The 26,285-nt window shown below is 56.8% G+C and overlaps 1 protein-coding gene across 2 annotated transcripts in view; it reads right to left on the bottom strand.

The window, feature by feature from the left end:
• Window positions 1-1,522: 1,522 nt before the first annotated feature.
• Window positions 1,523-26,285, bottom strand: part of LPCAT1 (lysophosphatidylcholine acyltransferase 1) — a 53,127-nt gene continuing 28,364 nt past the window's right edge. Inside the window, exons 3-15 of one of the 2 annotated variants that reach the window (XM_046671821.1) lie at window positions 25,610-25,824; window positions 21,495-21,607; window positions 20,057-20,117; window positions 19,701-19,759; window positions 17,527-17,561; window positions 16,252-16,306; window positions 14,255-14,337; window positions 11,199-11,324; window positions 10,449-10,602; window positions 8,320-8,418; window positions 5,109-5,250; window positions 3,856-3,982; window positions 3,628-3,760 (exon numbers count right to left, since the gene is read on the bottom strand). In XM_046671821.1, coding sequence (XP_046527777.1) covers window positions 3,757-3,760; window positions 3,856-3,982; window positions 5,109-5,250; window positions 8,320-8,418; window positions 10,449-10,602; window positions 11,199-11,324; window positions 14,255-14,337; window positions 16,252-16,306; window positions 17,527-17,561; window positions 19,701-19,759; window positions 20,057-20,117; window positions 21,495-21,607; window positions 25,610-25,824 — 1,273 coding nt within the window. In that variant the 3' untranslated portion in view covers window positions 3,628-3,756. Of the gene's footprint in view, window positions 3,761-3,855; window positions 3,983-5,108; window positions 5,251-8,319; window positions 8,419-10,448; window positions 10,603-11,198; window positions 11,325-14,254; window positions 14,338-16,251; window positions 16,307-17,526; window positions 17,562-19,700; window positions 19,760-20,056; window positions 20,118-21,494; window positions 21,608-25,609; window positions 25,825-26,285 lie in introns of both variants that reach the window. The other variant, XM_046671820.1, reaches the window with a different exon arrangement.

The following is a 26,285-nucleotide window of genomic DNA, read 5'->3' as shown; positions in this document are numbered from 1 at the left end:
GCCGACAAAGGCTCCAAGGCTGCGGAGTAGAAACCTGGACCCTCTCATGAGGCAAAGAGCCCTGAGCCTCCGAGGTGGAGGCTGGAGCCCAGGCAGCAGGGAGCGGGGACCGGAAGGAGGAGGTCAGAAACACTGGCCACAACCCGGTAAGTAGCTACAGACTAGGGTGGTGCCGACCGCACGGATCGCCTTCCTGGCCTGGTGAGTTTGCTGCTCGTGTACATGTGTGTGCGAGCCTGTACGCCAGCTTGTTAACCCGTCACTCATCTTTCCCACTTCTTGGCGCCCCTGTTGTTCTGTAGATGGATGTCAGTGGTGGAGAGTGGTGAACTTTGTAACTGAGTTCTTATGTCACAGGTATCCAGGGGTGTGTGTGACTGTATTAGAAGAAGTACTATGAGCCGGGGACAGGGGTGAAGGTTCACGGGCTCCTTACCTTTTTGGGAGAAGGTAAAGCATCACATTAGGAGGAAACATGTCCATAACGTGAATTCGGGGAGAAGGGTGAGTATGGACACTGAATGGCGGAAGGGGTGGACGGCGGTCCGCTCCCCGAGCCGGGGCTGAGGCCGACACTCTCCTGCAGCGGCCTCGGCTGGGTCAGCAGATGGGGTCGGGGTGGAGGCTGCAGGCAGGTGGGCAGGGCTGACCTGCTTCTGCTTCCGAGGGCATCCCCAGGGCACACGTTTAAGTAAAGCCTGCTCCCCTCTGGAACGGAGAGCTGAGCACACACAGAGGCCACGGCAGGCCCCACGGCAAACCCCACGGCAGACCCTGCAGCGGCCCGCGCCCCCCTTACCACACAGCCGGGCCACCCAGTGCCGGGGGTTTCTGGGTGTGGAACATCTGATCCCGTCTCTGCTTCAACTCTTTTCTTCAAAAAACCCCAATTTAACCAATTTCAAAGGCAATGCCCGTATGTTGCACTAAAAAGGGCAAATGCCTAAAAGCAGAGAGAAGTAAATAAAAGCCGCAGCTGCGTGAATGACTGCAGCTGGTGCGCATCCGTCTCCCCTCCGACCACGTGGGGCCAGGATGCACCCTCTCCTGCGGCTCGTCTCTCTGACTCACCGCTGTGGACGTGCACGACTGTTAGTCTATCCCTACAGCCTTGGCTCCGTAACCTTGATTTTCACTTGCAATACATCAGCTCTATTTCTTTCACTTTCATTTCTAGATCCTTTACTGATTTAATAGGAGGATGAATGAAGATCCATTTTCTCTGCATGACAAAGTGTGTCTAAATCATGTGTTTAAATCAGAGAAACTACAGAAATCAACTCCCAGGGAGGCAGGTGGCCGCGCGAGTCAGAGTTCTGCAGGACGCCCGCCGCTGTCGATAGGACATCAAACAGTCCAGACCTTTCCTTGCTGTGAAGAAAGGGTCTTCTATAAAATTTCAACTGTTGTGTGTTGCAAACATGATAGAAAAGCACTAGAAAGCTCACCTGGACTGGTTCTGCTGTCACAGCCTAGGACGTGTCTGTTGTTGTTTTTATAAGAAAAAGCCACACACATAAAATGCATCCTCAAGTGTACGTTTTATTCATTCCATTGACATCCCGGCTCCCCGCCACGTGCCCACCCTTGACCTCGTGCCCAGTGGGACCCTGCAGGGGGGCCGGCCGCAGCTGCCCGTCTGTCCTCATCTCACAGAAAGGGATTTAACTCAAACTACACACTCACAGCTCTGACGGCCCACGGACGCTGCGCTGCTGAGGAAGGGGAAAGAATCAGGAGGGACAAACATCCATTCCCAGTCTGCTTCTCAGAGACTTTTTCCTGAAAATGCAGCAGCTTTTCATTCAAAAAGCTCTTCATCCGCAGACATGAAGGACGGAGGCCAGTCGGCTGCTCCCCCGGAATATCTTAGTTTGTTCACCCCCTTCATTGGTCATTTGCAGGTTTTTCTCTTTCAAAAATGACTCTTTATGCATCTACGATTATAAAATCAGTTACTTCTAGCTACCAGGGCTACACTGGATGCCTTTGTGTCCGAGGAGCCGAGGGCCCCGGAATCGACCCAGCGCCCCGTCCCGCCTGGTGCCTGGCTGGCAGGTGCACGCTGGGAGGAGGCGGAGGGACCGTGCCGTGGAAGCCAACACCTCGTTTCTAAGGTCCAGGGGCAGAAGTGGGTGTCGTGCATCTCGGGGAGGCAGCAGACTTTTCCCCCGCACTTCTAGCCCTGGGGGTTGCTTTCTACTGAGACGCCCTAAATATAAAATCCAATTCGTCTTAGAAACTCAAAATAAGTCTTTTCCCCAAACAGACCTAGAGGCTGTTTCAGGAACAAACCAGAGTCTGTGGCAATGACTGTGCTTTAAAGACACGTGCCAGCGATGTCACGAGGCATGAATCAGGTGACGAGTGTCACCTTCCGTGTGCCTGGAGCACCTCAGGCTCAGAGAGGGGACCCGACCCCACGCTTGCAGACAGACATCTCATGGAGTCGATGCCACCCCTGTCACCGTGGCACGAGGCTGTCACTAGACACCCTCAGTGTGCTCCTGTGCTCCCCACGCCGTTCCCTTCCACACGGCTCCTCTGTCTTCAGAGGCACGTCAGCCAGACGCATGGGGGCGTCCGCTGCACCCAATCTTACCCGGGACCCGAGCAAAGGGGACGATGGTCTGCCTCCCACCAGGTTCTGCCGTGCCAAGCCAAGCCACATCCACCACCAAGAAGCAGGCGGGCCGTCCGCACCCTGCCTCAGCCGCTCCCCAGCACCCCGCGTCGATCGAGTCCACGCACAGCGAAGCAGATCACGTGACACAGAAACCAACACCCAGCGGGTCACGTGTATAAACAGGGGCTTTAGGAGGACGGGCAGGGAGAGGGCGGCCGGCCAGCGCCATGGGGCCCAGATGCCAGCGTGGACCCGGCTCAGGGGCTGCAGAGAAGGGAGTCGAAGCCCGGACAGCTTCTCTCAAAGTCAGGCCCATAAACAGATGTCCTCTGACCCTCAAACGAAAATGAAGTGTAGAAAAACAATCTCTTTTGTTTTTTAAAAAAATGCTGAATGTTTCCTGAAGTATCTAAATGAAGTTTATAAAATGCTTGTGAGCTCCCACAAATATAGAAACTTTAAAAACCAGGGGCAGCTCTGCGCGCGGACGCCACGCGGTGGGTGGTGGTTCTGTGCCGGAATCACATGCCCGGGACCCGTCTGCTGTGCACGCGGAGACGGAGGGCTGACCCAGGAGGACAGAGGGAGAACCGTGAGGGACACTGAGAACTGGGGGCCCAGGGAGAACAAGCCACACCGTGCCCCTTGCCCGCCCGCCTGCCCCGGAAAGGAGGGCGCGTGGAGCCGGCCGAGGCGGGCAGGGCAGGCCATGCGCGGGTCCCCTCCATGGCTCTGCAGCGGGGCCCTCCCACATGCCGGGCTCTTCACAAAGAAACAGGGTCAGAACCACGCCTGGGTCTCCCAGGACTCGGGCCTGAGGACGTGAACGTGGCGTCTGTGGGAGAGCAGAACCCAGGGCTGGCATGGCAGACGGGACTGGCGCCACGTGGTGGTGGGGTGGCACCGGCATTGGGACGGGAGAGGCCTTGTCTCTCCAGAACCTTCCGTCCTAGTCCAGTTTCTTATGAAAAGGCTTCTCCCCAGCGTCCGAGCTTTTAGGGCTGAAGTCAACGCAGAAGCCGTTGGGGGCTGGAGCTGGCGGGGGCTGGCCGGGGCTGTCAGGGCGCGTCTGGCTGGGGTACAGGTACTCCTCTGCAAAGTTGGGGGACGTCTCTGCCAGCCTGTTGAAGTCAGCTGGAAAGACAAAGGCACCTTTGGTTACTGGGACATCGGGGGCCCCGTCTGGAATTCGTGGGCTCTTTCCCCGGACCGTGTGGGTGTCGCCTCACCCGCTCCGGGGGGACTGGACTCTGCGGATGCTGTTGGAGGGCAGGGGGCACCTGCACTTCAGCTCTGCTGTGCACGGAATCGCTGTGCAGACAGAGGGGCGGCTGCTGCACGCTTCAGCAATTCCCGCTTTGGGGAAATGGAAAGAAACAGTGGGATTTTGAACTCACGGGTCTGATCTGGGTACTCGGCACGTGAAGGGGGGAGGTGCCGTTCATCAAAGGAGCTGCTTTAGGGGCTGGACGAAGCGCCCAGGCAGTGACCTGAGACTCTCTGAGACACTAGTGATGGACACGGCCATGCTCAGGGGAGACGAGGCACGCATGGGCGCCACCTCCGAGCTGGTTGTGGGGCCTGACTGGCTTTGTGCCTGTGCGTCACCGGTGGCCTTGGGGTGGAGAGCGCTCAGGGCCCCAGAGCTTGGTGACACTCAGGGCCTGGGCACAGAGACTGTGGACTCTGGTGGCTGTGGGAGACACGCTGAGCTCCGCCAGGAGGAATCAGGAGAGAGAAGGTCTGCAGCGGGTTAGCCACAAGCCCAAGGCAGCAGGCGCACTGCTGGCTTCCGAGGCAGACACACGCACACAGCTGTTCCAACACACACACCCGTGTCTGACATTTGGGCGCAATTTTAAAAACACGTTCAAGCAAGACGTGAGCAGTGACCTTTCCTGAGCAAACGTCGGCTCTGTTTTTAGCGAGGACACGTGTTGGTTCTGAAATGTGCGTGCCTGCTGGCGGGCGAGGGGGCCGCCTCCTGGGGTCCCACTGCCCCAGCCCCTCCTCCTTTGCCCGCAGCCAGGGTTCAGGTCTGAGTCCCTGGGGATCTCGGCCACCTGCCTTGTGTGGCTACAGGTGACGAAGCCAGAACATCCCTGGGAGAGGAGACCCCTGCAGAGGCCAGTCCTGATGGGGTCAGGTCTGCTCCTCCACAAGGACCCTGACCGTGGACGCTTGTGGGCCACCCGTTCCAGCCCGGCCTCGCACAGGTCGCCTGCAGCCCCAGGGACAGCATCTCTCGTGGGGCCCTGAGCTCCACAGCCAGGCTTGGGATCCGCTTCTAGGAATTGTGCAGAAATGAGACCTGAGGCTCCCACTCACCCCCGCCAGGCTCCGGGAGGAACCCTCCTCCCCAGAACATCTGTCTGTGCCCCACGAGGGCAGGGCGGCCTGGTGAGCCCTGTGGGCAGGGACTCCACTTGTGGCTGCCGCCCATCTCCTGGGGACACCCCCGTGCACAGCCGGGCCCACTTACCAAACGTGATCTTCTCCTTCTCCTCCTGGTCGATCGCCCGGAAAAGGTCGGTCACGGTCAGCTCAGCCACCCCTAAGGCGGTCTTGAGGATGCTGGACAGGGCGTCTTCGTCTATGCTGCCGTCCTCCTCAGACCCGTACATCTGCAAACCAGAGGCCCACGTCACCCTGCAGCCAGCCCTCTGTCCTCGCCCCCGCCAGCCCCCACGCCCAGGGTGGCCGGCTCCTCCTTGGCGACTCCGGCTCTCCAGCGGGCCCTGATCCCACGGCTCAGAGCTGCCGCCACTGGCGCCAAACCATCCTTAGGGGGAGCTCACGGGTCATGGGAGCTCTAAAGCCTGCTCTTCTGTTTCAAATTCACCAGGAAAGAGGGGCACACACATCATTCTGTCAGCGCCTGACTCAAAGCCTCTGACTGCCCAGGCGTCCACCTGGAATGGACACTCCGCCCGCCGTACAACATGGCCACTAGCAAGATCCCCGGATAAAGGACCAGGCAGCCCACCCACAAAGCCCCCTCAGAAAGGTCTGAGCGGCCCCCTCTCCCTTCCTGCACCCCCATTCCCACTCTTACATTTTAAATTCACCAACAAAGTGAGATGAAACCCTGGGCCCCCGCCCTTGACCCAACAAAGGCAGAACCCCATGCACCGTCTCTCCCGTGACCTCGCTGTGTGGCCCAGGAGTCTGTGTCCCCCCAGGACTGCGAGTGACAAACCTCGTCTCGTCAAATCTCCCTGGTGTCCTGCAGAGGACGACCCACAGGGGCCGGTCCAGCCACAGCGCGGCTGCCCACAGGCGAGGTGGGCACACAACCCCTTACAGCCTGCGGCCTCGGGGATGTGCAGACGGGGCTGCAGGAGAGCGGGGGGCCCCTGAGCTCCAGCCGGCCCATCTGTGGGCTCCCCCCAACTCCGCAGCTCCTGCTTCACGCAGACTCTGTGACCCGGACCCCAGACCTGCCCCCGACCCCAAAACTGTTCCCAATGTTCACTCTGCCTCCACCCGGAGGGGCTCCATGTGGGATGCTCACCTGCCTGCTCAGGGCCGCTGCCTGCCCTGGCCTCACCCGGCACACGTGGGCGCTCACAGGCCTTTGTCAGTGGGACGAATGTACTGCCACCCTGCTTGACCTTTGGGAGGTGGTGACCCACTGGACCACATCCTCTCTCTGATGGCCTCTGTTTGGTTTCCCGTGTTGGGGGGCTGCCTGGGCCGTTCCCTCCAGGTGTCTGTCCCTCTGCCCTCCCTCCCCCGCATGCCTGGCTGCAGCCAGCGCCCGTCGCCGACACTTCTGAGTCTCCTCTTGGTCTCGTCTCCCTCCTACCTCCAGACTCGCTGACTCCAGCATCTGCAGACTAATCCCCTTGGCGCCGGGGAAGCCTCACAGTCAGGCTGAGCCAAACCCCAGCCGGCCTCCCCACCTCCCGCTCATGCCCGCGGGCACCTCCCACCCGGCAGCCGACAGGCGTGAGCACCTGGCTTCAGAGTTGGAAGCCGTGACACTGACAACGGACAGGACCATGTGTTTCTACATTCAGAAAACTATTTCCAAGGCTGCGTGAGAACCTGCCCGGAGGCCGGGCTCACGACGGGGCGGGCGGAGACCTGCGAGTCCGTTCTCCCTGTCGGAGCCGCCAAGAGTTGTGCCACGACCACATCTTGAGGTTTGATGGAATCGTAACAATGGTAAAGAAAGCAGAAACAAGGGACTCGAGAGGACCAGCAAGGACATGCGCGAGCGCCCTCAGGGGGTGCAGTGGCCTGTGCGTGTCCTCGTGTGTCTGTGCCACTGTAAACACAGTCTGTGCCAGACCATCAGCCAGGACGAGGTCCAGCTGCGGACAAGGAAGCGTGGCATATCTGCCACCCACCGGGTCTGGGCTGCCTGCTGAGCGGCTGCGCCCTAGCCGTGCCCCGTGGGCTCGGGGAGGTGCCTCAGGGCTGTGGCAGGAACACCAGGGACGTGCCCTGCCAGGTGAGAGCGAGGCCAGTCACCTGGAGACCTCAAACCTGAGGTTGGGACGTCGGCTCGAGGCAGCACACGCAGCACTGGGGGTGCAGGGTGCCGGCCGCCCACTTCACCAGGGCACCTGTGGAGAGATGGTGTGGTCCCTGCAGGCCGCGGAGCTGTAACCCCTGCGTGCGCCCCCGAGAGGGAGGGCTGCCCGAGACGAGTGGGCCACGTGCCCTATATCCAGCAGGCGCTACGGCAAGGTGGGCACAGGTGGGGGCCAACCTCCCTCTGGCGGCCCCTCCTCCTGCACCCGTTATGTCTGCCCCTTGGGTGAGAGTCTCGGCAGGGCCACCAGAGCACGTCCTGCTCCGGGCTCGGCTGTTCACGCTGAGAAGCAAGCCGAGCACCTCCCCCCTGGTCGTTCTGTCCCAGCTTGGACAGCGTGTCCTCAGAGAAGCTGCCTGTGGGGGCCCACAGGAACAGCGTGTGGGGAAGGAGCCCATGAGACGGCCTGCCCAGGCCTGGAGGAAGGGGCCAGGCTTTCCTAGACAGGGGGGTCAGGTATCACCATCACCTGTGAATCCCCCAGCATGACCACAGACGCCACCCTGCACTGGGAGGATTCCCCAGTGTTGCTGTGGAGAGGGTCTGCTGGGGTCAGAAGCAAGAAGGGGGTTCTCCAAGCAGTCAGACTAGTGGCCTCCTGACTTCTACATCAGGTTCTCATGAGTCTGGCTAATGTGAGTTGCACCTGTGAGACACACCCTCTCTGAGACTCTGACAAAATCATCTCTAGGTGGGCAAAGCCTGTCCAGCTCCATCCTCAGTGACAGTGTCCTGGTGAGGCCAGCCCTGAGTACAGCCAGGTGAATCTGCAGGTGGGCTGGGACCCCATCATGGGCCTTCCCCAGACTCTCTGCACCCGTGGTGGACGGCCCAGCTTTGGGCAACGCTGTAAGTCCGGCTGTCCCAGGTCAGGAGGCTGATGCGGAGGCCATGCTGGGAGCACCGATAAGCACAGGGTCGGCAGCCCTGCTCAGGCGGCCCAGGACAGAGCCAGACCCTACCCCACGCCCTTCTTACGATAGGAACCAAAGTGAAAGTACCGTGAGGCAGAGGGCGTTTACCGGCACGACAAGGGGGACTGATCCTGGCAGGGGGAGTTTACGGCACGACAGGGGACTGGCCCGGCCGGGTCTGGTGGCAGCCGGGTCGCGCTATCCCACAAGCCAGCCTACGCCCGCTCTACACCTGCCTTGAACGCCAGCTGCATGGTGTCCAGGGTCTGGGATGGCCGGCAGACGACAGACAAGGCGACCACGTACTCCCGCAGGTCCATCTTGCCACCTCCGCTCTGCCCAAGAGAACAGAGACATCTCAGAGGACAGCCCAGCCCCCAGAGTGGAGCACGGGGCTCCACTCCGCCGGGAGCTGCAGCTGAGCTCCGCCCGGACTCGATACGGCCCGCCGACGTGAAGAGCACTCTGGAAGAACACTGACAAGCAACGGGTTTCTCCAAGGTAACTGCACCACGTGCGCCTCTGAGGCTGTTATAATTAACCTCCATGGGGATGACCTGCCCCGGAGGTTTCCTGAGAAAGTGCAGGTGAGGTCACAGCCACCACCGGCCAAGGCTTTGCTAAGACAGAGCAGCAAACTGCAATGCTCCTATCAGGGCTCCAGGAACCTCGCCTGGTAGCAGTCAACAACCAGCAAGCAGAGTAAGGTGAGTCCAGGCTGTGCGTGCAGAACCCCCAGCACCAGGCTAGCTGCAGACCCAGCGTGCACCATGTGAGGGTTCTCAGTGGGGCAGGTGGTCAGCCTGGGACAGGCAGTGGCTCTGAATGAGCAGGCAGCTGTACTGACAGGGGCGGGCCAGTGGGGTGGAGGGGGAGGGCGAGGTCACAGGGGCAGAGGGAGGACTCCTGGTAGAGGAGGTGAGGGGGACCTGGGGAGAGGCAGGACCCCTGGTCAGAGAGGAGGAGGTGGGGAGGACCTCGGCAGAGGGAGGACCTCTGGTCAGAGAGGAGGAGGTGGGAAGGACCTGGGGCGAGGGAGGACCCCTGGTCAGAGAGGAGAAGGTGGGGAGGACCTCGGCAGAGGGAGGCCCCCTGGTCAGAGAGAAGATTCTGGTCAGTTGTCTAGCTCCGTGTCAACCACAGGCCACAGGTTATGGGGCTGGGGTGGGGGAGGCACCCGGTGTCTCCTGAGGGTAAATGCCAGCCTCCCCACAGCTGCCCCAGACCCCATGCTCGAGGTGTGGGCATGGGCAGTGGTCTCAGGCAGGAGCGCGGGTGCCACAGAGGGTGTGTCCCATGAGGCCCCAGGCCTGCCCATTCTGCTCTGGGGTCAGAGGTCCTCCGTGAAGCAGAGAAGTTCCTCCCACAGAAAACCACTGTGCCCTCGAACCAGCAGAAAATGACAACCAGCCCGCACATGGTGGTGAGGTGCCAGTGCTCAGCGAGGGTTCGCTCACAGCTCGTCACGCACAATGTCAGTGCCCGCGTGACTCACTCCATCCTCCCAGTTCTGGCACAGGCCAGACAGGCTGCTCCTCACTGCCACACCGAACACGCTATATTGTCCCACAGAACACGTTATGTTGTTACACAGAACACTCAGCGTTGTCACACGGAACACACTGTGTTGTTCACATGGAACACGCTATGCTGTCCACACGAAACACAGGATGTGGTGCACACAGAACACACATGTTCGTGGCTGAGAGCGCCCTCAACAAGCCCTGCGGTGTGACCGGCTCCTGCCGGCCCCCCGCACAGGCGTCCACGTTGCGACACAAACCCCCAGGAGGGAGCAGTGTCAGGGCTTTCTGGCCAACAGGGGCACCCGCCCTGCCCCGTGCTCTGCCTCCCACCCTCCCCGGGCCCCGTAAGGCCACCCTGCATTTCCAGGGCTGTGGTGACGTGAACGTGGACTCCTCGTGCAGCCAGATGTCTGACCTCATCACAGGGGTGGAGGGAAGAGGGGGTGGGTGCTACACCAGGGAGAAACCCCCCACACAGACAGAGGCCGTGGAGGGCCTCCAGGCTGATGGCTGAGCGAGGCCTGGCTGAGCGGGGTCGCGGAGGTCGCTGTGGAAGGGGCCACGGGCCAGGCCAGCATCGCAGTGTGGGATCAGTGGGCCTTCGAGCAATTCGCTTTACAAACACCCCAAGCGCCAGGCACATTCATCAGCAAAGCTTAACCTCAATGTCGAGTTGTACGTGCACTTGAAGGCGTGGGAGAAAATGCCCCGAGCGACGGGGCCGGGCGGGCCGGGCAGTGAGGGCCACTCTGCTTCTCCACCTACGTTCTAGTGAAAACCACGTAACCCTGGACAAGTCGGAGGTTTCCCCCCAGCGCCCTTGGGGGCGACAGCCCTACCTCGTCAAACAGGGAGAACAAGTCTTCCACTGCGGCCGAGGCCGGGACCTGAAGGAAGGCCGCGAACTCCGCCAGACGGATCTTCTCTCCTCGCCTTGTCTTCGCACTTTCTGCGTATCTATCCAGATCCTGCTCGAGTTTTTCTGGTTTTAGGCTAAACAAAAAAAGAGGAACGGTTCTTCCACACGATGACGGGATGCGAACAACAGGAGGGTGTTCCTGTCTGAAGACCCAACGAAATACTAAACTCGCTCATCGAACAAGCAGCCAGTTCACTGTCAGGAAGAGGTGCTCTCATTCTTGGGACGTGCACGGTGTGTTTGTCTAAGTATCTTTGCCGCCATTTACGCCCCTGCACGTGTGGAACCCCACCCTCGAGCAGGTCAGTCTGAGGGCCGGGGGGTCCTCCCGGGGCATCCAGAGAGACAGGTGGCGCCAAGCATGAGGCTTCTAGGATAGCTCCGTGTGGACTGACACTGGCATTTGGAAACCCCAGCACGCTGAGGATGAGCACTGTGACCCTCTGCAGGCGGCCCTTGGTGCCCGCCACCTCCGGCCCACTCGCCAACAGGTGCAGGGCGGACACCTGAGAGGGCCGGAGCTCCTCCATCTGCAAGATGCGTCTCAGCTGCGCACCTCAGGACTCCCCATGTTGTCAACAAACCGCGCTTCGGTGTCTGTCACCTTTGTCACTGGCACCCACAGCCTCACACCCGTCACAAGGCTCGTAAGAAAAACCAGAGAACTCACCCCAGGCCCCTCACCAGCCTGGCGAATTCCAGAAGGCAGGTATCAGCGGGGAGACGAAGCTGTCCTTCCGCCAGGGCCAGCTGGCAGTCCTCATATGTGTAGTCGGTTACGGGGACGCCCAGGGCCCTGCAAGAGAGGGAGGAGGGCGCACGCCATCAGCCCAATCCCTCGGGACAACAGAGGACCACTGGGGTGCAGCAGGAGCCGGCGAAGGCCGTTGAACAACACAGGCCCCTGCACAGGCCCTTCCCGGGGGTCTCGCCCGAGTCAGCGACAATGGCAGAAATCTGTGCTCCTGCAAGTCCAGCGTCCTGCTCTGGGAGCCCAGTGGGGTGCGCACCACGTGGCCATCTGTCCACGAGAACACGTGTGTTAAAGGGATCCCTCCCGCGTTGGGTCTGAGACATCCTCTGTCTCAGGTAAATGACGCTGTCCTGAGGTGTCAGTGTTTAGTTTTGGAGCCCCTGTAAAACTGACTTCAGCTAAATATTAAAAGGAGAAACTGATCTGAGCACAGGTGGTGTCAAAGGTGGAAGTGAAAGTCAGGGAAAGAAGTTGTTTCTGGAGAAACGACGTCACTCCGCTGACGTGTGCTGGGCGGCTGGAGAAGTGAGCGGCTCGCCACGGAAGCCCCTGGTGCGGCCATAGCGCTCGGCCAGAGAAAGAGCCCGGGGAAGCAGAACAGGCCAGTGGCAGCAGAATGAAGCCAATGTCTAAAACCTTTAAAAACTGGACTAAAACATCCAAATACGTGAAGAGACCTGAGGAACAGGTGAAGCCTTCCAGACTCCAGATCTCAGGGCTCATCATGCAGCCGAGAGTCACCCTTCAGACTCCTGTCCTCATAGCAAAGGGGTTTCCAGTGTTTCGAGAGAACATGTCGGGCGAGGGAAAAGTGCCCGGGACAACGGGAGGAACAGGCCAAGGACAGCAGGGTGAACCCACCTTCAATGCCCGCTGGGTTAAAGGCTCACAGCCTCTCCCCCTCCTAACTGGAGGAGGGTTAGGCATGGTTCCCTGAGCTGTGCCCACCTGCCAGTGACAAAAGGAAGTCTCCCCCTCAGGAATGGGCATCTGCGGGGCCTGCAGGACAGGACGGACTGGCCAGGAAATCTGGAGGCAGGAGGGGAGATGCGGGCCCCGAAGCCCCAGCCCCAGCCGGGCGCTCCTCTACACAGCTGCGTCATATGCCATAAAAAATAGCCCCGTCCTGACTGTTACAGAACACACATTCATGGCAGGAGATTTACCAAGGAGAGAAATGGAACCCGCCCCCAGCCTCCGGAACTGCCTGGGCTGTCAGTCACTTCCACAGCAGTTCCCTGTTGCCACAGCAACACTGGGTGCAACCGCGTAACAAGGAAACAGGCACTTGCAGACGTCTTTCTTGGCTTTCAGAATCCCCCTCAGAAAACTTGGGGATAAACATGTGGGGAGAGAAGTCAGCAGTGCACCAGCAGCGTCTCAGACTGGTCCATGGAGAGGTGGGACAAGGCCAGCTCAGGGACTGCCTGCAAAGCTCCCGGGGGTCCTGGCCCCTCCCAGGCACTTAGGGGGACTAGGGGTCAGGGAGGTAACCGCCCACCTCCAGGCTTCCAGAATCCCACTGCGGCTGCTGAGGCAAGGGGGCGCCTGATGAACAGCTGCCCTTCTCCATCAAATATATGGTGCTCCTCCTCCACCAATGCGGGGAGTATCTGACATCACGAAAGTCTCTTTAGGACACACATTTTTAAAAATTTTAATAGTTAATTTATTTGGGGCTGGCCTGGTGGCGTAGTGGTTAAGTTTGTGCAATCCAGTTCGCGGTCCGGGGTTCCTGGGTTCAGATCCAAGGCACGGACCTACATACCACTCGTCAGCCATGCTGCGACAGCATCCCACGCACAAAATAGAGGAAGACTGGCACAGATGTGCGCCCAGGGACAATCTTCCTCACCAAAAAAAAAAAAAGTTAATTTATTTGAATGCATACTAAAAAAAATTACACCTAACCTGTGAAGCCTGCAATTCTGTGGATATTATTTCTTTATCAAGAGTTTGGACAAGGGTGTCACTGAGCACCCAGACTTCCCAAAGGTTGAGAGGATGAAGTGCATCCTGAGCACTGGCAGCTCCATACGGTCCCCAGGCGTGATTCTGAGAAGAGGGAGATGGAAGTCCAGAGGGTGGGTGCCCAAGAGGAGAGGGGAGTGTCCATGGACTGTTCCTAGTGCCTAACTTTCTGAGGAGCGTGTGGACAGCCTGAACCGGGCTGAGTTTAGCTCACTAGTGTTGAGGTGAATGCATGATTTTGCTCAACATGGTCCCATAGAACCCAGTGAAGTGGGGTCATGACACGTATCCAGACGGAGCTCATTTCAGGAGCCTCAGTCACACCAGGTCAGCAACAGCACCATCAGAACCCCTCTGCAGCCACGCAGACGCCCCCACGGGGACGCTCAATCCCAGAGCCGCTGAGCCCTGAGACCCCCTCCCGGCACCGCAGTGGCCAAACTCAGAGGCAGCCCCTGCAGCCTGTAAGCAGGAGAAGAGGGGAGAGGATGGGACCCGGAGGGAGGAAGGCGGGCAGAGGGGAGGGGTGTGGGCTGACACTACTGCTCGCTGAGGCAACCGGAATTGTGTGCAAGTGGGAAGCAAGACTGTTGCCAAGTGCACACGCTCACTGAATACGCAGCACAAGTCATACACCAGAGTGAGTGTGCAAATACCATACTTAACTCGGTAAGATGGAACAAGAACATTAATAAACACTATATGGGGAGAGGACAAAATCAAGCTCCAGGACACACCAACCCAATCCCCTCGTCTGCCTGGGGCCGGCGCTCTTGCCCACGGCTCCACTGCCTGTCTCCATTGGGCGCACACGGACATGGCACTCAGGTGACTGATGACTATGGTCACGTCCGAACTTTGTGAAACTCAGTGGCAATGAAACACCTTCCCATTGTTGAGCAAGCAGAAATGTCACCTGGCAAGCAAGAGTCCTGAGCAATACTTAGGGAGGTCCAGGCCCTAGGCATCCCAGCCACAGAGGAAGGAGGGTGCTCACTCACGCTGCCATGACGCGCCGCACGTTGCTGGCGTACAGCACAGGGTCCTTCTTCTCCGCCTCTGAAGGGCTGTACACGGGGAGGAACTGAGCACAGAGAAGGATGCGTTACTTCCATGAGCATCACAAGACACCTACCTTACCAAGGCCACCGCAGGTGACAACCCTGAGTCTGACAAAATTAAGATCTGTCGAAGCACTTTCTATTAGAATTGTCTTTGAAGTTGTCACAGGCACACGCACACACACAAAATGCATGCACTGCACCCACATGCATGCACACATACACACACCTGTGTGAAAACTCACAACCCAGCATTCCTCACCAGCAGGGCCTGCTCCACCGAGACAGAAGGTGTTGCTTTCCTGTGCACTGTATTTCCAACTTCACACAGGGGCTTAATGTTTAGATGCAAAGAACTACCTGTGAGCTTCCATTTCTAAAGGTCTCAGCTTTGTGTTGTAGAAAGCACAACCAATTTTTTCTACTTGAAAGATAGACTTTTTAGCTTATTGACATCTACTGCATTTTGAGATTACAATACGGTGACCCATGAACACACATCTTTGCGTGGGCAATGCTTACACAGCGTTTTAAGTGACTAAGTCCCACACTTGGGTGCCAACCTCACTGTGCAGAGAAGACCATCACCCAGCCCTTTTTCTTTAAAATGGGTATTTGGGAATACAGGAACATCCTGAAACCCTATCAATTCTCATCGTATAATTCTAATCTGTCACTTACTGCTACATTTTTAAAAACTATGTTAATTGCAACAGTTTCTCACATTAGCTTTGGTATCTTGTAGGAGTAACATGAGTAAAGACATTTAGAGTGACTTCACAAAGCCATACGGTTTCTTCTCAACTCTTAGAGTTAGAAACCAGGTCTGAAATGGAGCCGTTCACACTGGGAGGCCTGGGCAGCACCGGCATGTCCTCTTGAGAGCCTCACTCCCCTGGGGCTTCCTGGCTACCTGCAGACGAGCCACGTGAAACATCCTAAGTGGTGGGCCTGCCACCCTCGGCCCAGGCCAGGGCTCTTTCAGCTCAGTTCTTTGTAATTAAGTGGCTTATATTCTACCGAAGTGAAAATCCTGGCTGAAAGCTGGGCTCATTTGTAAATTCAGTGTTACTCTGTAAAATTTATCAGAGGGTAGCTAATTGTTTCATTAAATAATTTAAGTTGCCCATGACTCATCTTTAATTTTCAGGTGCGGGAGTAGCACATTAATTCCCTTTTGAAGAAAATAAACTCTATTCTTCATCCACTCAGATAAAATTTACAGGCTGCACAAATGTGACTGTATTTGATTTAGCTGAGAGGATGGGTGTTGGGACTTTAGAGACATAAATGGGCTGAAAACTGGGAGGCAGCCGACAGCTCTAACCAAGTATTAAACAGAGGATAACAGCATGACAAATTTAGCAGTATTAGAATCAGGTAAAAATAAAAGCCCAAAAACCAATTCATTGTATATGTGCCAATTCTATATGCCCTTAAGCTATGCTAATCATAATAAAAGAATGAGGGGTTTAGCTTCCTTGTTGACTTTAAAAAAAATCCTATCTGAATGGATTCAAAATCATGCAAGAGACACAAAGCCATTGATGCAAAAACCAGCGGAAGCACCTCTAAGGAGCCCTGAGAAATGGAGAGTTCAAAGCAAGACAGACAACATATAACATTGTATCTGTACAGACATCAATGTGACCTTGTATACCATTGTATCTATTTAGACCCCCAACATAACATTGTGTAACACTATGTCTGTACAAGCCTTAATATAACATTGTATCTATATAGAAAACACAACATTGTGTCTGTACCTGCAACACTGTATAATATTGTATCTACACTGACAATATAACATTGTATTTATACAGATCCCAATATAACACTGCATAAAATGTCATCCACACAGATCTTAATACAACACTGTATAACATTGTATCTATGTAGACCCCAATGTAACTCTGTGACACTATATCTATACAAACCTCAATTTCCACTTGATTGTGAAACTGACACAGCGTGAGCCACAGGATTTTCAACCTTAAAAACCAACAGATTTACAGCATTGGTTAAAAGATTCTCAATTCCTTTTAGTTAAATCACTTCCACTTCTGGAGCCAAGTCTCCAGACCCCTTTCCTTGCACAGGGCACCAGCAGGCAGTTAATTCTCCTTCAGGAGCAGACACTTAGCCTTCCTCAGCCTAAATCCGAACCTTAAAACACAGTGATGACTGACAAGGCTAATTTTATTAAATAGTAGTCTTCACTGTTCTCATTAAAGACACCCACGCCTGTAGCTTTGGTCTGCCCTGCAAGCTACCATTTCCCAAGTCTGTCCTCCAGCTCAGGAAACCTCATTTACCTGACACCTGTCCCCACCCTGGCTGTCCCCTGGGAGCACTCACTGGACAGGCCCTAAGTTATACCATCCCCAAGCCTGGCTCCTGGAGTTCCTGAACTCAGAACCAGCATTGCCATCCTTCTATTTGCAGGAGTCGGAAACGGGGAGCCATTTGGGTCCCCTGTTCTTGGGCCCTCACTCACTCCCCCAGATGGATAGTCTCCCTCTTAATTCTCTTTGTATGCACCCATTTGTTTCTGCCTCATCACTGCCAGCTCCAAGCTCAGGCCACAGGACCCTGAAGGAGCCCTTCCTGGGCCTCCTCCCAGCTTCCACCTCACTTCTTGCCATCCACCCTCTGCACTCCAGCCTTGGGAATATTATCGCCTCTCCTCAGATGTGCTGCCCCTCATGGCACCTCCCCAGAGCCCTGTTCCAAGCCCCCTGGCAAGGCCTGGGGGTGCTGGGGGGGCTCTGCCTGGCCTCACCACTCTGTTCCACCTCCAAATACCAGCTCAATGCTGGCCCTGCAGGCCCAGTGTGCCTGGAACCCCATGCCCCCCTTGTAGCTGTGCAAGGGGAGGTCGCCCCGGGAGCTGCCTCCTTCTCTACCAGGGACCCCAGGTCAATGACGTGCTGGAACCCCTGAGCTGACAGACACGGGTGGGAAGAGAGGAGTTCTTGCGGGTACCTTCCCGTTGGGTGGAGACATTAAGTCCCGAATCCATGAGTGAGGACTGCCCGATTTGTATATCGAGTTTCCACAATGGGCTGAGGCCAGCAGCTGTCAAAGGGCCCCAGGTCAGGGTTCAGAGTTTTCACACTTGCTAAAGGAACTGGAGTACACAGGTCTCTTGAGCGGCCCCCGGGCTTTCCCAGGAGGACAGGACAAACAAGACAACACGGCGTCTGACTTACGCTCCAGGGCCTTGCCACGTCCATGTGATGGTGTCCTGGGGGCAAGAAGGAGAGAATGAGCCACAACTGGACATCTGGTGCCACAAGTCCCTACGTGTGCCGAAAGGCTCTTCCCTCCACAGCCGTGCCTGCCTGTCCTGGCCCCGCTCCAGGCTCTTCCCCCGCCCCCATCCCAGCCCACCTCTGACCCCGGACGCTAGCCTCCCCTTCCTCTCAAGTTCCCTCTAGGGCAGGGAGAAGGTGGGTGCTCCCTGGGGACCCAGATTCCCCAGGAAGGCTCATCCATCTTCCCACAGCTCCACGGTTACCAACTCCAGTGTCTGCCTAAGACCTCGTCCCTGTTCCATTTTTCTGCCCTCCCCCCTCCAGGTGCCCCTGGCAACTTCAGTCCCCCATGTGGGCACCTGCTCTATCTGTTGGCTCCCTCAGATGTGCTCAAGCAGGGCCTGTAACACCTGCCCTGCTCGTCACCGTCACCTAGCCACATGGTGCTGTTGGCAGCCTCATTCCAACTCCACACCCGCCTGTACCCCTAAAGGTCCTCGGCTCGACTCTTGGTCAGAGACACATTCCAGCAGGTCAGCCCCAGGCTCGGGAGGGGCAGAACAAACCACTGTCGGGGCTGCCTCTCCACCCACTGTGTGCCCAGGGCTCCACCTATGGGGGGATCTCAGACGCGCTCCAGCCTCAGCATCAGCAGCTGCATGAGCCACCTCGGTGGGGACACAAGCCCTGATTCTACCCTGACCCTGCTCACTCACGTGGGCTTCTCTCCTCTGCAGTCCTGACACCCACCTGCACCCCGCTCAGGGGCTCCTAAAAACCCACCTGCCACACGGCCTCCCTCAGCCCGCCCCCCCACCCCCCACAGCTCCCTCCCCTGCGTGGCTCTGTTCTCCCTGCAGCTGATGAAACACGAGCGCAAGGCAGACGTTCTGCTTCTCTGACAACTAAGCTGGATCTAAGAACCGAGTAGGGGCACCCTGCTTAAGATAAGCTGACGGAATCAACTTAAAAACTGGAAAATCTAGAGCTCTACACACCGATGACAGATTCTCTTATTCTTAGAAACTGGCTAACGAACACCACTCCTCAGAGTTTCAGTCACGTACCGTAAGAGCAATGTTATCTGTGAGTTTGCGTGGCTACTGGTTCTGACTGACACTTATTTACTGGCCACTCAGAGAGCCTCTGCTGGGCCTGTCCACACCTGCAGGCACAGAGTCCAGTGTGCAAACCTTGGACCCTGCAGGCCTGGCCTGGCAGCCCTCATGCTCACAGATGTCACACGTAATTCTGCCATCTGGACCAGCGACTCCAGACCCCACCGTGTCATGACCTGCCAGTGTCTTGTTTTGTGTCATAAAGATGCTGCAACAGGGAGAAAGCTCAGTGTCATGAATGAATCTGCCTCCTGTGTCCTCCATCGAGAAATAGTCCAGTGCGCCCAGCACCCAGGCAGGGCCAGGGGACACAGGTCCCTGTGGACCTCTCTCAGCTGCAAGAGTCCTTCATCTACCACCATGCAAGGACGCCCACCAGGACGGGGTTCCAGTGGAAGTGAGGTGCAGCAGGCACACGGGAGCCTGGCACCCGCCCTGAGCAGGTGGGCTGACTGTGTCTGAGGGGGCAGGGCATCCTCAGGGCGCGTGGGAGGAAGGCCAGCCATGGTTGCCTCACAGACTCGGAGGCCGAGGCCACGGCGGGACCTGGCAGAACCTGCTGACGCCTTGTCCAGCCCCTCTGAGCCAGGGGTCTGTCAACATCACCCAGGACCTCTTTTATTTTGCTCTTTTAGAACAAACAAAACCTCTGAACCTGAAGTGGGCACGAGCAAGGCGCATCAACCGTAAAGTCACTTAATTCCTTTCTCTCCTGCTGCCTCCAGGCTTCCAGAACTCAAATATTCCTAATTTAAAAATTTCCTGGAGTCTGAACGGGGTCGTGAGAGCTGCTGAGGATGTGGGCGGGAGGGGTCTCACACCAAAATGTGGATGGATCCCACGTGAGGAAGGGCCGCAGGTTCACGACCTACGAAAGAGGGGCTTTGTGGGTGAATTCTAAGGAATATTCTGGAATACTGGCGTCGATTAGAAACAGTACATTTAAACACCCCACACTCCTCATTCCCAGGTAATTCACCTTAACATGAGCCCCCAGGAAAACACACTCACCAGCTTGTTTGGGTACCGTAAAACCACCGGCTGGACAGGGACTCCCGGAATAAAGGCTCCTGCAGAGAAAAGGACGCAACTCATTTCCGAGGCAGCAGGTCCTCTGCCTGCGCACCTCATGCCAGCCTCAGAATAAAACGGGCTTTTCTGCCAGGCCCTCCTGGCTAATGGTCATTCAGTGCCTGGAGGGTTTCCCAACCTCTGTGCTGCCCTTGAACATGCACAGAAAATGCCAGGTCGTGGCCCTGCCCAGCAGGGGACAGACAGGAGCGTCTGCAGGCCGAGGGCACAGGTGGGAGTGCAGGTCTCTCCTGATTTCTCGAGAAGAAAAAGAAATAACTAAGAAAACTACCTACCAGGCTTGAAGGTAATCAGGCAAGTCCTGTTGGTGCACGTGCCCTCGGGGAAAATCATTATCTTGAAATGGAAAAATGAAAAGGCTGGCATTAAAGGGACATGGCAGCTGTCAGTCTATCCACTCTGCTCTGAGGTCACGTGGACCCTTGAACCATACTCAGGGGAAGGGTTAAGACGCACCATGGAAGGTTTGCTGACTCCCTCTCTAACAGTGGGTTCCCTAAAAGCTGGAAGCAACACAAGGATGCAATCAGCATGCCTCCTAGACAGCGGGTTTGTAAACGGGCAATTGCTGGTGCCCACCCTCTGCCGTGAGGACCAGGCACAGTGCACAGGACACACTGTGCACGGGGCAGGACAAGGCACAGACGGAGGGCCCCAGGCTGGGCGGCTTGGTGAGGGCTGCCAGAGAAATGCCTTCCCCACTAGGGCCCCAGTTACTCTGAGTTCACTGACTTCCAGCCAGAAAGTGTGACCTGAACCTCCCCCATTGTTGGAAACACAGCCCGTGTGGTTGCTTTCAACTCCACCAGCGCTGTACCAGTGTGGGTCCAACCCTGGCACCTAAGGACCAGGCAGGTTAGCTGAACAGAGAGGGGGATGCCCCTGGCTGTGGGGGTGGCAACCAGGGCACCCTGAGGGCATGGGTGCTGTGGGCCAGACATTCTAGTGTTTCCTGAGCTGCCAGAACCCAGGGAGTCCTGTGGGATGTCCAGCTTCTCAGTGTCAGCTCAGTTGAAAAGAAAAACATGCAGCGTGGGTCAAACACATCCACGGCCAACATGGGCGAGGCCCCCACCTCACAGCCTGGGCCAGGCCTTCCTCACATCCCAGGAACCACAAACGTGCAAGCATGCCCAGTCCAGGGTTTTTAGAAGCAAGGAGACACCCCATAGACTAACGCACTATTCAGACACGAGACTGTGCTGACCCCTGAGGGCAGGTCAGCAGCTCTTTCTGACCTAGAACTTCCAAAAAATTCATTTTCAATAAAGATGACTCGAGATGCATGTAAAAACTGTTTTGCCTTCTTTCTTTCTTTTTTTTTTTTTTGGCTGAGGAAGACTCAGCCTGAGCTAACATCTGTGCCAGTCTTCCTCCACTTAATATGTGGTCGCTGCCACAGCATGGCTGACAAGTGGTCCACGCCTGGAATCCAAACCCAGGAACCCAGGCCACAGAAGTGGAGCACGCCGAACTCAACCACTGAGCCACCGGGCCGGCCTCTCCTTATTTCTTTTCATTTTAAGACTCCAGAACCAAAAGTACCTGATACTCAGCACATTCTTGGACTTGCAAACTCATCAAAGATAAAATGAAACAAAACAATCCAGCCCCAGGGAGGTGAGCTCGGGACCCTCTGTTGCCCCAACTCCATCTCTAAGTTAGCATCTTTTGGAATAAATCCACTCAAAACGCAGGGGGGGACCGAGTTACCTGCGGCCACTTTCCGTTCGACTGGGCGCGCCTCTTGATCTCTTCCACCGTCTTCCTGCGGGAGTCCTTGTCTGACCGCGACACCAACAGTGGCCGGATGTGCTGCATCAGAGCTGAAAGAGAGGGGGCGTTCCTGTGGGCAGGACTGGGGGGCGGGGGCCAACAGGGGCTGCCCCACGGCGCCCGGCTGGTGGTGAGCCCCCTAGAGTCGCCCCGAGAGCTGAGCCATAGGGTGGGTGGTGAGTCAAAGCCTGACCACGAGGGAATCAGGAAAACTACTAAAGCTTCTGGGCAACTTAGATGTCAGCGGAAAGCCCCACAACCTTCAAGACCCAAAGTAACCACACCGGGTGTCCATGGATGACAAAGCCGAGAAAGGGAACGGGGGGCTGACCCATCCATGGAGCAGAGCCTTCAGTCACCACTGCTAACAGCTGAGGGGGCAGGGGTCAAAGGACCCAGGTCAGAAGGGCCTGGGGCACATGGCTCGGACCCCACCAGCCCCTGCTGTGGATTGAACTGTGTCCCTCAAAGGCAGGTTGACGTCCCGACCCTGGGCCCTGTGGCTGTGACCTCATTCGGGAACAGGGCGTTTGCAGACATAATCAAGTTAAGACGAGTTGGTGCTGCTTTGGGCTGGGCTCTAACCAATGACAGGTGTTCTTGCAAGACAAGGGGGAGCAAATGCAGGTGGAGAGGATGCCAGTGGTGATGGAGGGAGAGAATGGGTGCTGTGGCCTCAGCCAAGGGGCGCCAAGGACTGTGGGGGCCACCAGAGGCTGGAGAGAGGATGGAGTGGATTCTCCCTCAGAACTGGCCCTGCCGACACTTTGATGCTGGACTTCTGGCCCCGGAACAGTGAGAGAGCACACTTCTGTTGTTTCAAGCCCCCAATTTGTGGTACTTTGCCATGGTGGCCCCAGGACACTCATAAGCGCCAACTCTAACCACTGGGCAGCACGGCCTCCTGTTAGGCATGGACGCTCAGGGCTCCCTCGACCAGACGGTGGTGCTCTCGCAGGACGATTTAAAGGTGGAAGAGAAGGGACAACTCCTTAGAAGGGAGAAGTGTGAATCCACTTCAGAATAGACTGCCCTCAGCAGGAACTTCCTTTCTTGGAAACGGTGGCCGGAGCCCTGACAGCCCATCACCCCGAGAGTCGGGCAAGTCTGCGGCACCACCTGCTCTGCCCCAAGGTCAGTCCCCGCGGGACCCGAGATGAGCTTCGAGCTTCTTTTCTGAGCATTTTTACTGCTTATGAGGAATAATATTTCATGAGTTCTTGGAGGGGTTCCGAAGAGCAAAGAGCAAATTTATTTTAAAAAACTTCTATCCACTTGGGTCCCTGGGACTCGAAGGTCTAAGATGCACGTGGATCTCAGCGAGATTTCTTCCTTTGCCTTGAAACGTTTTGCTTTTCCACCATTCTGGGACCCGTTCCAGCCTTCCTCTCCGGTGCTTCCTGACTCTGCTCAAAAGGACAACGGGAAGGAAAGGGAGGAACGAGGGAGCTGCCTAGAAGGACGAGGCGACAGCGACGTCAGCAATCCTGACGGCCTCTCAGCTCCCTTCTGCTCTGCCCGAGGAGATGGGCTGTGAGCTGCATATTTACCTTCAAAACCAGGAAAATAGGGAGCATAGTTTGGGATGTGCTGTTTCTGAATTATAATCAAAATTTGTAATAAAATGGTGTGTCATCATCCCTTTCCTCTCACTTGTCAATTATCCATAAAAGGTCTGAGAAATCTACAGTCTGTATGAAGGACCCCGGCACAGAGGATGTGCTGGTGACCCTCCCTGCTGACCCCAAGACTAGGGTCAGCAGGTGGGGGCCTGGGGCCCAGCTCTGACCTCGGAGCCCCAGCACTTCCAGCTGAGGAGCTTCAGACACCCTGAACTTGGGATGTGGACGGACGGGTGTGACTTGAGCTGTGATGGAAGCCGAGGTTTCCAGAGGGTTCTGTGTAATTTGTCCGTGAAGCACAGTGAGATACCACCCTCCCCAAGCCCAGAACTTCCCCAGAATGCGACACGCCACAGCCTGAAGCTTAAAACTTCAGAACACCACAGAAAACAGAACACCAGAACAAGCATCATGTCTGCAAAACCCAAAGGGCTCCCCGGGCCCTCACCAGGGACCAGGCTCCTTCACAGTAGGGGGTCTGTGGAGACCTCCAGAGGCATGAAAGTGAGCCACAAACTTGCCAGTGTCACGGTCTCTGCCTGGCTTTCAGAAACTCTTGGAGTTTAACCCGACTATTCAGGTACTTGGTGTATAAGCCCTTTCTTTGGAAATCCAGGCTTAGCTGCTGGGCCGCCATGGCCACGGCCGTCATGAGCTTCTGCTAACCTTTGCAGGAAGCTGGGTGAGCGGGCCGCCCCTGCCTGCCCCACGGGCCTGCCTTCTCTCCACTTTTGTTTTCTAACCAACGTCACTGAAACCACCTCGGATGAGGCCATTATGTCTGTGAAGGATGTGACACCACTCCCAGGGACCAGACCTCCACCGTTCTCCCCTCCACCACGTGAGGACACGGCAAGAGGGCGGAGGGGGGTTCTCGCCAGAACCCGACCACACCGGCACTCTGAGCTCAGACTCAGCCTCCAAACTGCGAGCAATAACGTCTGTTGTGTAGAAGCTGCTAGTCTGCGTTACTTTGTGACAGATGCCACGTGGTCCACATGCAACCAAGGAAACATTGGTCAGCATCCACGTCGCCAACAGCGCACAATCCTTACACCCTCTCTCAGAACATTCCTCTTATCAGAAGGACAGAATAAAACATACACAACGTTCTCTGTATGCGAACACTGTCAGGTGCCAGGTGGAAACTCAGAGAAGGCGGATGGAGTGGGGACCCTCCACCCCGTAGCTCTCACCCCAGCCCCACCCACCTCCTGCCTGGACCGGCCCTGCTCCAGAATCCGCCGCAGATGTGCTCAGCATGAAGCACGGGTGATCCGAGAGGGTTCAGCTGGAAAGGTGGAGAGGCTGGTGGGTGAGGAGGTGAGCAGCAGACACGGGGCCAGGGCGGAGCTGCCGGAGTAAGAGCGGGGCCAGGTGGTGATCGTTGGAGATAGAACCACTGAGAACCGGCCCGGGAGGGCGCCTGGACTGTGCTCGGCTGGGCTGGCCAGGCTGGGCGTGGGAAGGCGTTTTCATCCTTAAAGCGAGGGGATGGGGCAGACTGCCCGGGATTCCTTACAGGATTATCTGACAGTAACGGTGCAGCGCCCTCAGTGGTGACCCCAAAAAGATGTGCCCATGTCCTAACCCTGGAACCCGTGAAGACAACATTTAGAGAAAAGGGTCTTTGCAGATGAAGTTAGTTAAAATATTGAGATGGGATCACCCTGGTTATAACAAGTGTCCTTAGAGACACACAGAGGAGAAGAAGAGACACACAGGGAGGAGGCTGCGTGACGACCGAGGCAGAGGCTGCAGTGATGTGGCCATGAGCCCAGGGATGCGGGAGCCACCAGAAGCTGGAAAGATCAGGAACAATCCTGCCCTAGAACCTTGGAGGGTGAAGCCCTGCCACACCTGATGTCAACACCTGGCTCGGGAACAGCGAGAGTGCAAATTTCTGCTGTTGTAAGATACCAGTCTTGCAATCCGTCCTAGGGAGTCAGACATTCATAAACCTGGGTGTGGGGAACAGCAACGAACGCCCCGGGACAGAGTGACTGAGTGCCCCAGACCGCCAGCATCCTGTGTGATGCTGAACAGAACCTGAAGAAGCACTTGAGCCAGTGATGATATTTGAGGGCACTGTGTGCTAACAAAACATGGAGGTCACCACAGTTAACATCACGGAGGAAATTACAACAGGGAAAGTCAGGGACGCACGGCCAGGTGCCTAGTTCACGTGGGCGAGACCTGCACTGGCCAGCTGGGGGCTCACCCACTCCTAGTAGGACAGGGGGCTCACTCCATCCCTGCGGTGGGGGATCACTCAGCCCCATGGGGTTGGGGGCTCACTCACTCCCAGCAGTGGGGGCTCACTCAGTCCCATGGAATTGGGGGGTCTCACTCAGTCCCATGGGATTGGGGGGCTCACTCACTCCCAGCAGTGGGGCTCACTCAGTCCAGGGGATTGGGGTGGACACTTACTTCCCCATATTGGGATGTCTCTGCTCTCCGCCTTCATCACGATGGAGGACATCGTCATGGTGATGGGGATGGCATCGAAGTAGGACGAGTGTGGTGCCAGGGTGAGGATGGCTGCCTCGGTGGGCAGGGCCTGCTGCCCCTTCACAATCACCCGGTGGAAGCCGCCAGCAAACCACATGGTGCGCAAGATGGCCCTGAGCAGGAAGTCCACGACCCTGCAAAAGAGGACGCTGGGGTCAAATGGAGCTGAGCTGGCGGTCACAGCCTGCACTCTCCATGCCTCACGAGGGCACTGCCAGTGCATGGACACCGCCACTGGGATCCCAGCCCAAGCTCTGTGACCTCCGTGCAGCCCAAGCCGACACACCTGCAACAGGGGTGACAGAGATGTGCGACGGGGAAAGGAAAAGGACGCCGTGCTCTCTTCCTTCCCTTGCAACGTGCAGTGGGTGCCTGTCCATTTGTCTCCTCGAGAAAACCGAGGGGCCGGCTCTGCCACATTACACAGCAGTATGAAGATAGCACGGGACCCCAAATATAATAGAACAAAGCTCACGTGCAAAATTAAAGACGCCGGTGCCTTCATGCTGGGAGATGATTTATTAGCATTCTAAGTACATACGTTTAAAATAAATAAAAAGTCAAACACCAACAATCCATACTGAAATCCAGAGTG

Source organism: Equus quagga, chromosome 9, assembly GCF_021613505.1.
Source record: "Equus quagga isolate Etosha38 chromosome 9, UCLA_HA_Equagga_1.0, whole genome shotgun sequence".
Classification (NCBI taxonomy): Eukaryota; Metazoa; Chordata; class Mammalia; order Perissodactyla; family Equidae; genus Equus; species Equus quagga.
This window is presented reverse-complemented; position numbering and strand designations above follow the sequence as displayed.